The 14,685-nt window shown below is 54.2% G+C and overlaps 1 protein-coding gene across 5 annotated transcripts in view; it reads left to right on the top strand.

Moving 5' to 3' along the window:
* The window catches only part of IGSF9B (immunoglobulin superfamily member 9B), a 38,746-nt gene that overhangs the window by 20,702 nt on the left and 3,359 nt on the right, over nt 1–14,685 (top strand). For 3 of the 5 annotated variants that reach the window (XM_085209246.1, XM_085209245.1, XM_085209244.1), the window contains exons 13-18: nt 1,287–1,462; nt 2,223–2,449; nt 2,532–2,616; nt 4,325–4,486; nt 5,238–5,283; nt 6,602–8,224. In XM_085209246.1, the coding sequence (XP_085065372.1) occupies nt 1,287–1,462; nt 2,223–2,449; nt 2,532–2,616; nt 4,325–4,486; nt 5,238–5,283; nt 6,602–8,224 (2,319 nt within the window). Of the gene's footprint in view, nt 1–1,286; nt 1,463–2,222; nt 2,450–2,531; nt 2,617–4,324; nt 4,487–5,237; nt 5,284–6,601; nt 8,229–9,731; nt 9,778–14,685 lie in introns of those variants that run through there. The other 2 variants (XM_085209247.1, XM_085209248.1) reach the window with 2 other exon arrangements.

The following is a 14,685-nucleotide window of genomic DNA, read 5'->3' as shown; positions in this document are numbered from 1 at the left end:
GTCAGCAGACAAAGGACAGGAGAGAGGAAGAAGGAATTGAATGAGTGGAAGAGAAAAACGAGGAGGCGAGCGGGAGTGGGTGCAGCAGCACAGACCTTGCGTAGCTGCCTCTGAAAACGTCCTTGGGAAGGACTGATCTGACCTCCTCGCTCTTGAGACGTGTCTCACCTTGCAGGGAGGTGGCAGCTGCTGGCTGCCTGCCCAGCCCCATTTTTCTCCAGACCCCACGCGAAATGAGAGCAACCAGAGGCAGGGAAGGACGTTAAGAAATTTAATGTGGGGGGCAGTGGGGAGTCGGAGAAGGAGGGAGAGCCCCACGCAGCTGCCCTCTATCCAACTCCTATGGCGTGGGAGCTGGAGTCTCCACTGGAGTTGCTGTGATTTTGGGGCTCTCCTGCCCACAGCTGCTGGGTTTGGTCTAGGCACTCTGCACGTGCACAGAGCTCTGCTGAGCTGCTTGTTTCCATGGCTTGCTGCTGCTCCTCCTGCCTTACCTTTTGCTCCCTTTACAGCAGCATTGCTCGTCTTTGCTCCAGATGGGTTTACCTGGCAGTGCACCGACAGCTCACATATCTGCAGAACAGAGCTTCTGCAGTGATTCTTTGTAAATCCTCTGTGAGCACAACAGAAACCTGCAGCTGAGGGCTGGGACTCCCTAGAGCATCTCTAGTGCATGCGTGGAGTTCAGCAATATTTGCAATATCATTGCAGCACAAAGATGCTGCTTTGAGACATCGGGCTCTTTCACCATGATACTCCTGTTGGTAGCAGTGAATTGGAGATGGATGCTGTGGTGATTGTGCTTTATTCACCCTGGATTTTGGGGTTAAACCTACAAAATGGGCAAAAATGAGGATTTAGCTAACCGCCTCCCTTATGGGATTGTATGTACAAGGATACAGCTGACGGGAAGCTTAGCTCTGGCTCGGGAGCTGTCAGGGTATGAAGGAGAACGCTTGCTTTGGGGTTGTGATGGAGGTAATCCTTAGAGCAGGGCTGCTGGCTTTGCTTTTGTTTGCGGCCGCCCTGCTGTCAGGGTGTGGGGCTGCAAGGTGGTGATGGCAGTGACTGTGATGCGATGGGACAGCACTCCAGGTCCTCGTGCACACTGACCCTGAGCCAGCTTTTGGGTGGCAAGTGTCAGCACTGCATCCATGCACATTGCTGCTGCCAAACCAAACCATCTCTCGGGAAAGCTCCATTATCACTCAAGAAGTTAATGCAGCATCTTTGGTACTCCCGGTCAAAGGCACATTCCCTGAAGATGCTCCCTTCTCTCTTGGCAGGATGAAGAGAGCCCAGTTTGGCCCCCATGACTGGCTGTCTCTCCCTGTGCCAGCTGGTTCCAGTTGGCTACTGGTGGATACATTGGAACCGGAGACCGCATACCAGTTCAGTGTCTTGGCTCAGAACAAGCTGGGCACCAGCTCCTTCAGTGAGGTGGTCACTGTGAACACTCTAGGTAGGTCCTCCCCAAGCACAGTGGGAGGAGGGCAAAGAGGGTTTCAGGAGGTCCACAGAGGAGGGGAAATGGCCCTTTGCATAGGCTGTGTCCTCTGCCTGGAGGTGGTGATATTCAGCATTAGTTTCCAGCTGCAAAGGAAGTGTTTGTGGAGTGTCCTGGTTGGAACCTGTGGACTTTTCCAGATGCTCGAGGCTCCTGAAAGCTTGTCCTAAGGCAGCTCAGGGGAATGGTACTGTGGTCCTGGTCACCTTTCATATCTTCCTGAAGTTCAGCTTGGGGCAGGAGTTATTAATAGAGCATAGAATCACTTGCGTGCGGCTCAGAGCTGGAGCTCTCACAAAGGGCTTTGAGCTGGGTACCAGCCTTGGGGCTGTCTCAGAAATAGGTCGAGAGAGGAGGAGGCTTTCTGATGCTGTGCCCCTTTTCCTAGTCCTTGTATCTTTAGTCCACCCCTTTTTGGAAAGCTGCTTTTCTGTCTCTGGGATGAGAGAGCACATGCCTGGGATATGTCCTGACCTGCTGTGAGGTGGGGAGCTGCTTCTGCAGTGATGCTCTGTCTGCTGCTGATGCCAGCATGTGGGAGGGATCCCGGCACGCTGCTCTTGTGCAGACCCATATGTCATGGCTGTGTGCAGAGGCACGAGGAGCCGCTGCCCCAGAATGCAAGGGGAGAGACCATGGCCATAACCTCAGAGAGGAGAGCATCTGCTGTTCTTCCCTTGACCCCATCTCAAAGGTCCATCTGCTCTGTCTGCAGCATTCCCTGTAACAACTCCAGAGCCTCTGGTGTTGGTTACCCCACCGAGGTGCCTAACAGCCAACCGGACACAGCAAGGCGTCCTCCTGTCATGGCTTCCTCCTGCTAACCACAGCTTTCCGATTGACCGCTACATCATGGAGTTCCGCATTGGGGAGAGGTGGGAGATCCTGGACGATGCCATCCTTGGGACCGAGAGCGAGTTCTTTGCCAAGGACTTGTCCCAGGTGAGCAGGGAGGGACTGCCATGGAAGCTTTTCAGGGTGACTCGTTTCCTTCGCAGGGTTGACGATGTGTTTGGTGTTTCAGGACACTTGGTATGAGTTCCGGGTCCTGGCAGTCATGCAAGATCTCATCAGCGAACCCAGTAACGTTGCTGGTGTGTCCAGTACAGGTAAGGACTGCTGCTTCCTCCTCCTTCCCTTTGCCTGGCTGCTGTGGGAGCATCTGCACTCTGCAGTGCTGCTCTGGTGGGGTCGTGCATCACTGTAGCAGTGCTGGCTGGAGCAACTGCTTTTGTGCGTTTGCTTGCAACCTCGGCTGTGAGCTGGGTTAGGATTAATGTCCCAGCACAGCTGCTGTCTCTCTGATCACAGAAAGCATTAGTCTGTAAGGCAGCATAGCAGTGTATTGGCTGATGCTGTGTTGGTGCTTTCCACAGCCGAAGGTGAATTTGAGAGCTGGGCCACTCTGCTCCCTTGTGCTGTCTTTGGAGCAGCAGTGTTGGGAGCAGGCAAGGTCAAAGTGCCCTTCTTGGTCCTTGCTGCTCTGTGGGGTGCCCTGAGATCAAAGCTCTGAGCCCAGCACTGCGCAGCCTGGAAATGGAAATGAAGGGTGCAGAGAGGGAAATGCAGCACTGCAGTGCGGTGTCCAGGGCGGGGGGGGGGGAGGAGGGAGGCAGCAGAGCTTTGTGATAGGAGACTGCTACACGCTGCAGTGTGTCCTCTGCACCCCAATGCAGCTCGGAGGAGCATTCCTCCAGCCAGGGCTAGGCAGGTGATGGCAATGGGAAGGGGGAGGTCTGCAGGAGGCAGAGGATGCGGTGAACCCTGCTGGTGTGGTTTTCCTGGAAAAAGCTGAGGAGCCGCCCAGTTGGGCTGCGTGCAGGAATGAAGCAGTCTTTCTCTGCCCCCAAGTGGTGCTGGCGCGATGCAGGGAGTCTGCTGCCTGCAGCCTGCTTCTGTCCTCCCAGTGCTGCTGCTCTCCTCTTGCCCAGTGTTTCTGATAGGGTTTGACAGCACATGGGGCACAAAGGCAGCTGCAGCCACGGGGCGTGCGTGCGTCCCGACCCTCCTGGGTGCTGTCTGCAGCTCAGAGCTGCTGCTCCCAGCAGGCAAATGTGCGCTGACCCTGTGTGTGGATGTGTGGCAGGAGCACTGGCGTGTGCAGGATTTGATAACTGCTCTTGCATCTGCAAATAGCTGCAGCTAAGCTCTGGTGGTGGTTCAAATTCGCTCCTGGTTAGTGAATGAGGGTTCAGAGGCGTGGGTGCTGGTTCCAGCCCAGTTTTCATTGAAGAGCTGAAATATGCTGTATTCACAGCCTGGGGAAAATACTTGGTGTTGCTACAGCCTGAGCTGCATTGGGTTATTACAGCAGTAGATAACTGCAGGTTTGGTGCAGCTGTGTTCATTTGTGCATAGATCATAGAACCGTAGAATGGTCTGGGTTGAAAAGGATCACAATGATCATCTAGTTTCAACCCCCCTCCTCTATGCAGGGTCTCCAACCACTGGACCAGGCTGCCCAGAGCCACATCCAGCCTGGACATGAATGCCTTCAGGGACGGGGCATCCACAACCTTCTTGAGCAAATAAATATGGATTTGTGTGGTAGGAGCACATATTCCCCAGGTATCCATCAACAGAGATGGAAGGGTTTCTTTTGCGTGACACCTCTGCATCACTTGGCCTGCAGCAACACTGCCCGGTCTTCCCACGTGGGCTGAATTTAAGGCAGGATCTTTCCTTCAAGGTTATCATTCCAGGAACAAGCGAGCTGTCTTGCATCAAGGCAGCATTGCCCTTCAGACTGTTGATCCCCCAGGCAGGATGCACGTGTGTGTCTCTGTCTAACACCTGATGGTTCGTCTTTTTTCCCAGACGTATTCCCTCAGCCTGACCTGACGGACGAAGGTTTAGCCCGCCCGGTGCTGGCTGGCATCGTTGCCACCATCTGCTTCCTGGCTGCTGCCATCCTCTTCAGCACACTCGCCGCCTGCTTTGTCAACAAGCAACGCAAACGCAAACTGAAGCGCAAGAAAGGTGAGCTTGGCCCCGACGTGCTTCTCTCCTCGTCCTATCTGTCCTCTTGTTGTTTCTGTCCTCTATCCTGACTGTGTCGTGGTGGTAATGTTCTTCCCTGTCTTGTCTCTTCTTCCACCCCTGCGCGTCTTCAGGTGAAGCCCTGACTTCATCCCCCAGCTGTGCCTGAAAGCGCCTGTGTTCGGGAGTGGGACAGGAAGGGTGGGTGAAGAGGCGGCACAGAGGCCTGGGATTTCTGAGGGCACAATCTCACGTGGTGACAGCTCTTAGAGCTTGGGGGCTAGGGCTGGGATGTCCCCTTGGCTGAGGGGGACCAATGCCCTCCCCGAGGCCCCCCCAGCAATGGGCTCTGCAGCCACTTGGGCTCTGCCTGGTGGTGTCCAATGGCTGTGTTAGGCTAGAGAAGACCCCAAGAAGGAGACTCCATCATTTTCCTGCCCTAAAGCTGGGCCTGCAGCCACCTTACAGGAGCACCTGGTAGGGAAACCACCACCTTTTCAGGCAGCTGGGGAGCTAGAGAGGGCAGGGGAATCAGCTCCTTTGCCTCTAGCATGTGAAATTGCGGCAGCAGGACTGATAGGAATCTGTGACGGGAGCTGTTTGTTGTCAGCAACCATTAAAGTACAGCAGCAATGAAAACTTGGCCTCTTGTTGAGTGTCTTCTTTGTGGTTGTGATGTTGTCTGTGTGTCTCTCTGTCTTGTTGCGCCTCCTCAGCGTTCTCTCTTCTTTCCCCTTTTATTCTTTTCCAGACCCTCCTCTCTCGATAACCCACTGCAGGAAGAGTTTGGAGTCCCCGTAAGTATCTGTCTTAGATGTGGCACCAGGCTGTGGGTCTTCAGGGTGCCTCTTCCTACAGTTGTTGCAAAGGTCGAATGGAAATATCTGGCCTTGTTTTGTGACAATTTGGTTTCGATGTTCTGTAAACTTGTGGGAACAAAATGGTTCACAAGGGACAAACAGGCTTTGGAGCAGAAAGCAACAGGGACAAGCACAGCAACCTTTAAGAGACAACCTTGTGGATCTGGACATGTTGAGCAGGTGGAAATGAATTACACACCCAGCTTGAAAATGGCTCCTCAAGGGAAGGGCTGCTGCTGTATTCAGAGTCCTTCATGCAAGCTCAGTGTAGTTTTGAGTTGTTCTGTTGGCTCTGTTTTTCTTGGAAAATTCAGAATCTCAAATGCATATCTTTTCATTTCCTGCGAAGTCTCTGCTGGAGTCTCTTTGCACATATGCTCAAAGGCTCTGGGTCAGGATGCTGCGCTGGCCACAACTCCTTCCAGAGCCCCTCAAAAGTGCTTATAGCCACTAAGTAGCAGGAGCATCTTTCTGAAGTGGATGCAAGATCCTGAGGTGTGGACACCTTAAGGAGCTCAGGCTCCTGGACTTTTGCACAGCGTCCCTGTGTCGGTGGATCTTAATCTTCCTTTTTTCAGTTCATCCACCACACTGAAATGGCCACGCTCACGTCATCTCCGTTGAATCTGCTACCTTTTGCCATTCAGTCTTGTTTGAGGCTTTCTGAATAGGGATGCTGTTCTGATGCTTATCTCTTCCTGCCATCTCTTTATCTTTTGAGGCTCTCAGCCTTAAATTTGAGTGTTTGAAAAGGGGAAAAAATTGATTTGAAACCATCTGTCAGCATCTCTGAGTGAGATGCTGAGATCTGCAGGAGGGAATGTTTGCTTGAGGTTCTTCTGGAGCCCTAAAATTGGGGAGCACCTCTTGGGAGCTTTCCCACATATGGGTAGCTTTGGTGAACGTAGGAAACTTTGGAAGGAGTTGGAAAAAGGCTCTGGATCTCTCTTACATTCTGATGGGACTGTGGAGCTTGTTGTGAGACGTTGGAGCAAACTGCCTGCCCTAAGGGGGATGCAAAGGTGTCTTGAGGAGTGGGGACTGTGTGTGGTGGTTCCAGCTCCTCTTTCCCACTTGCTTCTTGCAGCCTGTGTCGGAGCTGGCCAAGCCATCATGGTAGTCCCCACAAATTTCTTCCAGCAGTTTCTCTTTTGAGATCTTTGCTTTCTGGATCCAGCAGTTCTTCTGGATGAGAAGGGCTTGTTTCCCCTCCGGTGACCTCCCCCTCTCTTGGTTTTTCTCCCCTGTGGTCCAGGTTGTCTTCTGGCAAGGTGAGTCCGGAGAGCATCCGCACGCTCCGTCCCCCCTCCGAGTCCTCTGACGACCAAGGCCCACAGGCCAAGCGGATGCTGAGCCCCACCAAGGAGAAGGAGCTCTCCCTCTACAAGAAAACCAAGCGAGCCATCAGCAGCAAGAAGTACAGCGTCTCCAAGGCGGAGGCCGAAGCTGAGGCCACCACCCCCATCGAGCTCATCAGCCGCGGACCGGATGGCCGCTTTGTCATGGACCCGGCGGAGATGGAGCCCTCGTTGAAGACGCGGAGGATCGAGGGCTTCCCCTTCGTGGAGGAGACAGACATGTACCCCGAGTTCCGGCAGTCGGATGAGGAGAACGACGACCCTGTCGTCCCAGCCTCCGTCACGGCCCTCAAGGCCCAGCTCACCCCTCTCTCTTCCAGCCAGGAGTCCTACCTTCAGCCACCAGCATACAGCCCCCGGTTCCACCGGGCACTGGAGGGTCCCGGCGCCCTGCAGGCCACAGGCCAGGCCCGCCCGCCGGCCCCCCGGGCTTTCCACCACCAGTTTTACGGTTACCTCAGCAGCAGCAGCCCCGGGGAGGTGGACCCGCCGCCCTTCTACATGCCAGAAGTCAGCCCTCTGAGCTCAGTCATGTCCTCCCCGCCGCTGCACCCCGAGGGGCCCTTTGGACACCCCACCATCCCCGAGGAGAACGGGGAGAACGCCTCCAACAGCACGCTGCCCCTGGCCCAGACCCCCACGGGGGGCCGGTCCCCCGAGCCCTGGGGGCTCCCCTTCGGCAGCCTGGAAGCGTCCCCCGCGACAACGTTCCCTCCTCAGCTCCAGCAGTGCGAGGCGGTGGCCGAGGGCTCCCAGCCCACCGGTTGTCTTCCTCGGGGGCCGCCTCCTTCCTCTCTTCAGGTCGTCCCCGCGTCCTACCCGGGCATCCTGCCCCTGGAGGCACCAAAGAGTTGGACTGGCAAGTCACCCAGCAGGGGCCAACCCTCTGTGCCCACCACCACCAAGTGGCAGGACAAACCTATGCAACCCATGGGATGTCAAGGGCAGCTAAGACATACCAGTCAAGGTATGGGCATACCTGTGTTGCCTTACCACGAACCGTCCGAGCCCGTCGGCCACAGCGGCACAAGCACATTCAGCCTGGACACCAGGTGGTACGAGCCCCAGCCCCGACCTCGGCCCAGCCCTCGGCAGGTCAGGAGGGCCGAGCCCAGTTTACATCAGGTGGTGCTACAACCTTCGAGGCTTTCTCCTCTGACCCAAAGCCCCCTCAGCTCCCGCAACAGCTCCCCGGAGCTGACCGCCCGCGCCAGGCCCCGTCCGGGCCTCATCCAGCAGGCTGAGGTGTCAGAGATCACCCTGCAGCCCCCCGCAGCGGTCAGCTTCTCCCGCAAGTCCACGCCGTCCACCGGATCCCCCGCACCGAGCAGCCGGGGGGAGAGCCCCAGCTACCGACCTGCCACGGCCTTCACCTCGCTGACCACCGGCTTTTCTGGCTCCCAGGGCTCCTCCCTGCCCGCGGACACCATGGATGTTTTTGGAGACATCCCCTCTCCAAGGAGGGCTAGCGAGGAGATTCTCAGACCGGAGCCCACATCGACAACGGTAGCCACCTCGGGGTAAGTGCGTGAGACCTGTGGTCCACCCCCCCACCCCCAGGCCCTCTCCCGACTTTCCCCATCCCACCTCGCCCCTCCCTTCCCTCCAACTCCCTCCCTGCCATCATCATCCGAACTGTAGGGTCTCTCTGGGTACGCTGCAGCATCCCTTTTGGAGATGGCGTCCCGCGGGCTTTGCTAGGCTGCGGCTCTGCAGAGGCTCACACTGCGGGCGCAGGGTGCATGGCCGCTGCCCGAGCCGGCTCGGGATTAGGCAGGCGGCCTTCCCGATGCTTCTTTCCTCCTCCCCGACTGCTGATGTGGGAACTGGAGCTCTGTGGTTGGGGTGCCAGGCTGACAAATGCCTGGGCCGCGGGCCTGGCTCCTGGCTCACGTAGGTAAGTGTCCTGGTGTCACCGGCGGTTGTTTCCTCTTCTAGCTTCTGGCTCTTGGCTTTCTTCGAACGTTAGGGCTGCTGCGCCTGTGTCTTCCTTCTGTTCCATCCCGCGGAATCTAGAGAGCTTTAATGCATGACAGAGACAGCTATAAAAACCACCGCCCCATCTGCAAAAGGGATGCTGCAGCCCCAGGACGCGGGCAGGGAGAGATCAAGGACTTAGCCCCACCAGCAGCATGTCAGGAGAGGAAAAAATAACCCAGTGGAATTCAGGAGGCCGCCGGCACGCTCAGATCCTGCCCTAAAGAGGGATGTGGCTGCACTAGACTGTAGCGGCTGGTTTTCCAGGTACCAGGGTTGCTCCAGGCAAAAAGCGTCTTTCTCTCTCTGTATTTCTCCTCTCTTCCTCCGTCTCTTTCACAGCACCCTAGATCCCGTAGCCGTGCTTTTGTTCCATCCTTTCGTCTCGCTTCATTTCGGCTTGTTGTTGTAGGGGGGGCCGAGCCCCTCGGCTTGTGATGGAGCCCCGCGGCGCGGTCGGAGGCGTTCGGAGCAGAGCCGTGGTTTTTGGGGTGGGGGGAGGCAGCCTTTCACCCCGCAGCGCCCTCCGCATTTCACTCCCACTCTCTGGTACCTGGAAGCGTTATGGCCTTAGGAAATCCCTCCAGCGCGGCTGGGGAAAGGGGTGCGTAGGGTGCAGGGAGGGCTCACGGGAGAGGCTGGGGAGGGAGAGGGGGACCTGGAGGACCTGAGATGATTTCTGCGCGGCTCTTGGGAGCGCAGGTCCGTAGCGATGCAGACACGAACGCATAGATCCACGTCTCCATGCAGTCTCAGAGCCAGGGCACCCCGAGGAGCTCCAGGTACAGGACAGTCGCAGGACAAGTCTGTGTTAGAGCACTGTTGTCCGTGCTTTTAAGCAGTGTATCCATTCGCTTTGTTGATTATTATTTTTGTTCTTTTCCTTTCTCTTCTGTTTCTTTCCCCCTTTCTTCTCCAGCCTTGTTTCGTTTGTGTTTCAGTTTGGTTTCTTTCCCTCCTTTTTCCTTTGGAGTTGTTGACGTGCTGATGTGTTGCGGAGCTCGGCTCCTTGCGGGTGTTGATAACTGCTTTGTTTTTGATTAATCTCAGCTATCTGGGCAGTGTTGTCGAGACAAGCTTCTCCTCAGCTCAATAGGTAAGGGTGATCCATGTCCGAAAGGATGGTGTGGGTGCTGCGGAGGGTGGCCGGGAGCGGGGCATGAGAGGGGACATGGAAGGGGCTTCTCCAATACCATCTCTTCCTTTAAAGGGGAATAAGGAATTATAAAACACTAGGAAACACCTCTGGACACACAGTCTCTGTGGCTTTTGGGTTTCCCCTATCCCTTTGGAGGAGCTCAGAGCCCTGCACCTCGAGCTGGTTGAAATAGCTGCCCCTGGGACAAGCCGGCTGCAAACGGTGCTTGTGGGCAGTGGCTCCAAAAGAAGTCTCCGGTTCCGTTCCACAAAATGGAGATTTTTTTTCCATCTGTCTTCTTCTTCCCAAGGTTTCTCAGATGTAGAAAGTGGGAGAGGTCTGTGTTTCAAGGTGGGCTCTGTGCTTGGCAGCACCTTCGCTGCGGTTCCAGGCAGGTGGAGTGTTTCATCATTCCTGTGGCGAATGTAGTTACGGTAAAAGCCCTCCCTTTCTGAAAAGCTCCTTGGAGAAATCTGTAACACTTCTCCTGACCCAGCTGTAATTAAACAGCTCTAAGCAAATCTGGAAAGATTCTCTCAAGAAAATACCTCTCAGGGGCTCCCATGTCGGAGCTGTTTCCTGGATGGCCACAGGCATCCCTGGAATGGCAGTGGGAGCAATCTGGGAGATGGTTTCTGGATCATATAAGCAGAGAATTTACTCCTTTTTTCTCTTTCACTAAAATGGATAAAACCAGGTGGGATGATGCTTTTTCTTAGCCCTGAGGAGTAAGCCAGGCTGGCTATGAAAGGAGAGGTGGGGTTGAAGATAGGACTTTTTAGGGCCTGACCATGCCCAAGCTTTGTTAGGCTCAAAACCTGCAATCAAGAATGAGAAGTGTCAAGGGCCTGGCTCATAGTCATCCAACAGCCTGAGAAGCCCATTGGAATGGGAGAGATGCCTAGGGAAATTAGGTAGATATTTCCAGGAGAGAGGAACCTCTGTTCATTGCAGGGGAGCTGAACTAGATGACCTCGAAAGGTTCCTTCCAACTCAAACAGTTCTGTGAGTTCCTCCAGCTCACATGGAGCTTTGTCCTGAGGTGGAGAGAGAAAAAGAAGGAGTATTGGATCTTGGTCATGGAGCTGGGATGGAGAAGCCATCCTCTTGGCATGGCAAAACCCCTCTGGTTTGAGCTTTGCAGCTTCCAGAGCTCCTGAGCGCTGTTTTACCTCCTTTATCCATCGTGCTTCCCTAATCCAAGAGATCTAGAGACCTGAATGCGTATGGATTCAGCACAGCCAGATCAGTCCAGTCTCATATCCTAGCTTGATGTGGCTCTTGCACAGGTAGCCTTGGTTCCTGTCTCAGCAGTGAGCCCCATGGGTGAGTGGGTACCAGGAGCAGGGTGACACTGTCCTGCAGGACACTGGCTGAGAAGCAGCAGTGAGTCCTGCTCTGAGGTGCTGCCAGGGGTTGGAATTGCAGGAGTGAGTCCAGAGTCATTATCCCAAAAAAGGGGAAGCCGTAAAGAGAATAAATCTTGCTCTAGTAAGCGAGGAATCCTGTAAAGAGCCCAGCCAAACAATTTTGTGATGATTTGGGGTCGTAAAATTGTCAGTGGATGCAGAGCACAGGGATTTTCTACTAGAGCAGCTGGATTTCTGTGCTGCAGTAATAAAAACTAAGAGGAGGAGAGGGAGAGGCAGTTTGTGAGTTGGTGGCAGCTGTACTGGGAGCAGGAGCTGCCACGTGGTGGCTTTTGCTGGGTGAAGGTGAGCAGGGAGAAATGCTGCCATTACTGCACTAGCGGCTTCCCATCTTCTGCTTCAACCCAGTGGGCGGTGATGCATCTCCTACCAGGGAAGGGGGCATTGTCGTCTCCCTGCAGAGGGAAACCCAAAAACCACAGATGTGACACCGAGCTCCTGTGTCCCTTGGCATCGCAGGCAGCCCCCCTGGCCCCTATTGCCAGTGCTGCCAATGCCAGGAGCTCATGGGCTGGGTGCATCATAGCATTGAGTGACAAAGGGACATCGGTGCCAGGCGTGCAGGAGCACCCCTCGCTCCCCGCTTGAAAGCAAACAGGTTCCCCTTTAAAGACTGTCCATGTGCTGATCCTCTGCATGTGTTTCATGCCTCCTCCCGCTTGGAGAAGTTGTGAGTCCTCCTGTCTGAGTGCGTTCTTCTTTCCTTTCTTCTTCTTATTTTTTTTAATTTTTACTTCTTTTTTTTTACTTATATATTTTCTCACTCCTGTTTTTCATTTATCTTCCTTTCTCCCCTTTTTTTCCGTGACTGTATCCCTCCCCCCCTTTCTCTCCACTCCGGTCCCTTTTCCCCCGTCCTCTCTCCTCTCCTGTCAGCATGGTGCAGTCCATGGTGTAGATGAGTTGTGTCGTCTGCAGACCTGCAGAAGGGCCTCCCTGCTCCGATGTGCTCCCCACTGTCACCAGCCCCCTCCTCCCTCGTTTTGGCAGCAGTGGTCTGGCAACAGCTCTGGGGAAAGGGGCCGCAACTGCTGTGTGTCTCCAGCACCTCTTGCACTAAAGGATCTCAATCAGTGCATGGTGGCATCCTGGGATGGAGGTGGCATTGGGCACTGCCTCAGAGCAAAGAGTATAAGACATCTTGAGGGGATCACGCAAGACTTGAACTTGAGGTTGAGCCTCGTGTAGGCAAATGGAGCTCTTCACCCAAGGATGAGGGGTTGGAGGAGCCTGGCTGGGATGTGGTGGGCACTGGAGATGGCCAAGCAGATGCTCCGATACGTCCAAGCTATTCCTGGATATCACTGTCTTGACTCAAGGAGAAAAGAAGACTGGGAAGAGTGTGAGAGACCTCCACGAGGTGACACACACACCCGATGTCCTTGAAGGTCACAGCTTGTGCTTTCACGTGGCTTCCCTCTGGTGGGCGAAAAAATGCTAGTGATGCTTAAGGGGCCTTCTCCCTTAACATCTTCACTTTGTGTGTGGAAAGGTGTTTGAAGAAAGCGTAGCTGTGTGGTATTTGTTGGTTTGGATAACTTCACCCATAGCTACCCTTCCCTGTCCTTCTTGGCGTTGAGTACCTCGTCAGTCCTTCCAGGACCTCTCTGTGCACATGCTTCAGAGCTTTGCTTGTTTAGAAGGACTGTCCTTCGAAGACTTGAGGAAAAATTCTGTGCTGAATGTTTTATGGCATCGCACAGGAGTAACAGCTGGAAATCCCATGTGTTTCTTGAAGCTTCTTTCCTTGGCTCCATCCTGAAGTCTCCAGAAGTTCATCCCCTGCTCTGAACCTCTCATCTGTTGTGCTCAGGATCCCTTGTGCATAGATGGCTGCCCAGAGTACAGACTCTGGGGGCAGGAGGATGCTTTTGGCTGGACTTAAAATGCAAATTAATTCAATTGAATCGGAGACCTTTGAAGAAATAAAGGGTGGGTAGAGCAGATAAAATTTGGCTGGTGAGTAGCATCGTTTTGTCCTCCACTGTATCTCTTCCTTGCCAGAGGTCAGACTGTATTTATAGTGACACATGGGTTCAGTGCACTCGCTGTTTATATTTGTGTGTATAAATACAAGCCCAATTAGGGAGAACTAGCGGAAACGAACTTCAGGCAATTTCCTCATAATCCCTTGGTAAATCTGTCTCATTTTGTCAACATGCCACAGTCACTAGCATCTTCTTAGAAGAAAAAAGAATGGGAATAGCAAGAGGCTTTAACATACGGAGCACTAATAGTATTAGCAAAGTTGTCTGGGCTACGAGACAGAAAGACATGCTTGTGGGCAATGCAGTGATATCCAGGGCTTGGCACACGTGAGCCCCATGGCAGAGGACTGGTATTGGAGTAGCTGAGGTTGCAATTGGCCAAGTACCTTTCTTGCTTCAGCTGCCTGTACGTCGGGGCTGTGGGAAGAAGGCATTTAAGCACAGCGACTCTACAAGCTTGTTAATGTCTTCCCTGCAAGGGAAGACTTGTTTGGATCCCGCCAGCAGGGCTACCAGCTTGTGTAATGAGATGCTTCATCTTCAGCTGATGCACTGCTCTGCTGGGAGCTGGAGGAGAGGATCTCCAGGAGCATCCACGCCTTGATGTCTCTGTTGCAATGGGAAACATGAAAGGGGCTTTTCTATCCCAGCCTTTGGGTTTCCGTTGCCTCTGCTGCGCCCCAGCTGCTTCACCACGTTATGCCGCGTTTTTCTTGGTCCTCTCCAATGCTAATAGCAGAAGCGAGGAGCTTTGCAATCACGTGCATCTTCAAAAACAACCCCTTCTGCTCCCCACGGGGGGAACAGCCCTGGGGAACTCTTAGTGCCTCTCCAGCTGAAGTGTGCACAGCTCCAGCAGCCGCTTGGGATCTCAGATGTGATGCGTTGCGTATGAGCTGCACTCGCACACTGGTATTTCATTGCACACGTGGAGACTGGCAGAGGGGGAAAGCCTTGTGTGTGCGTGCACTGCTGGAGAGATGAGAAGCTCCAAATGGACCTCAGGTAGCATTGTGCCTGTGCTCATCTTCCATGCTGTTCCTGCTAGGCATCACAGTGTTTCTGTCATGGTGAATGGGTAACACCTCATCGACAGCCCGAGAATGGGGTGAAAGAGTTTGGCTTCAAAATTTTGGTGACACAGAGTTGGACTCGGTGATCCTTGTGGGTTCCTTCCAATGCAGGCTATTCTGTAAATTCATCAAAGTGATGCTCCGAACCATCCGTCCTCCTGCCTTGTGAGGTGCTTATGGGGTCCTGTCCTTCACAAAGCTCTCACTCTGGTTTAGACACTTTGCTTATATACACAGCTCACAGATCTCAAACCTGCTGATATTTTCAGTTTTGGTGAATGGTGCAGTAGGTGGCATCCTTGCCACAGTGCTCATTTGCCATTCGTCGCCTTCCTCATCTGCAGCAGTGTGTTAGTGGAGAAGGCAGGAGTGCTT

The sequence above is a fragment of the Meleagris gallopavo genome, chromosome 26, assembly GCF_905368555.1.
Source record: "Meleagris gallopavo chromosome 26, MGAL_WU_HG_1.1, whole genome shotgun sequence".
In the NCBI taxonomy this organism is placed as follows: Eukaryota; Metazoa; Chordata; class Aves; order Galliformes; family Phasianidae; genus Meleagris; species Meleagris gallopavo.
This window is presented reverse-complemented; position numbering and strand designations above follow the sequence as displayed.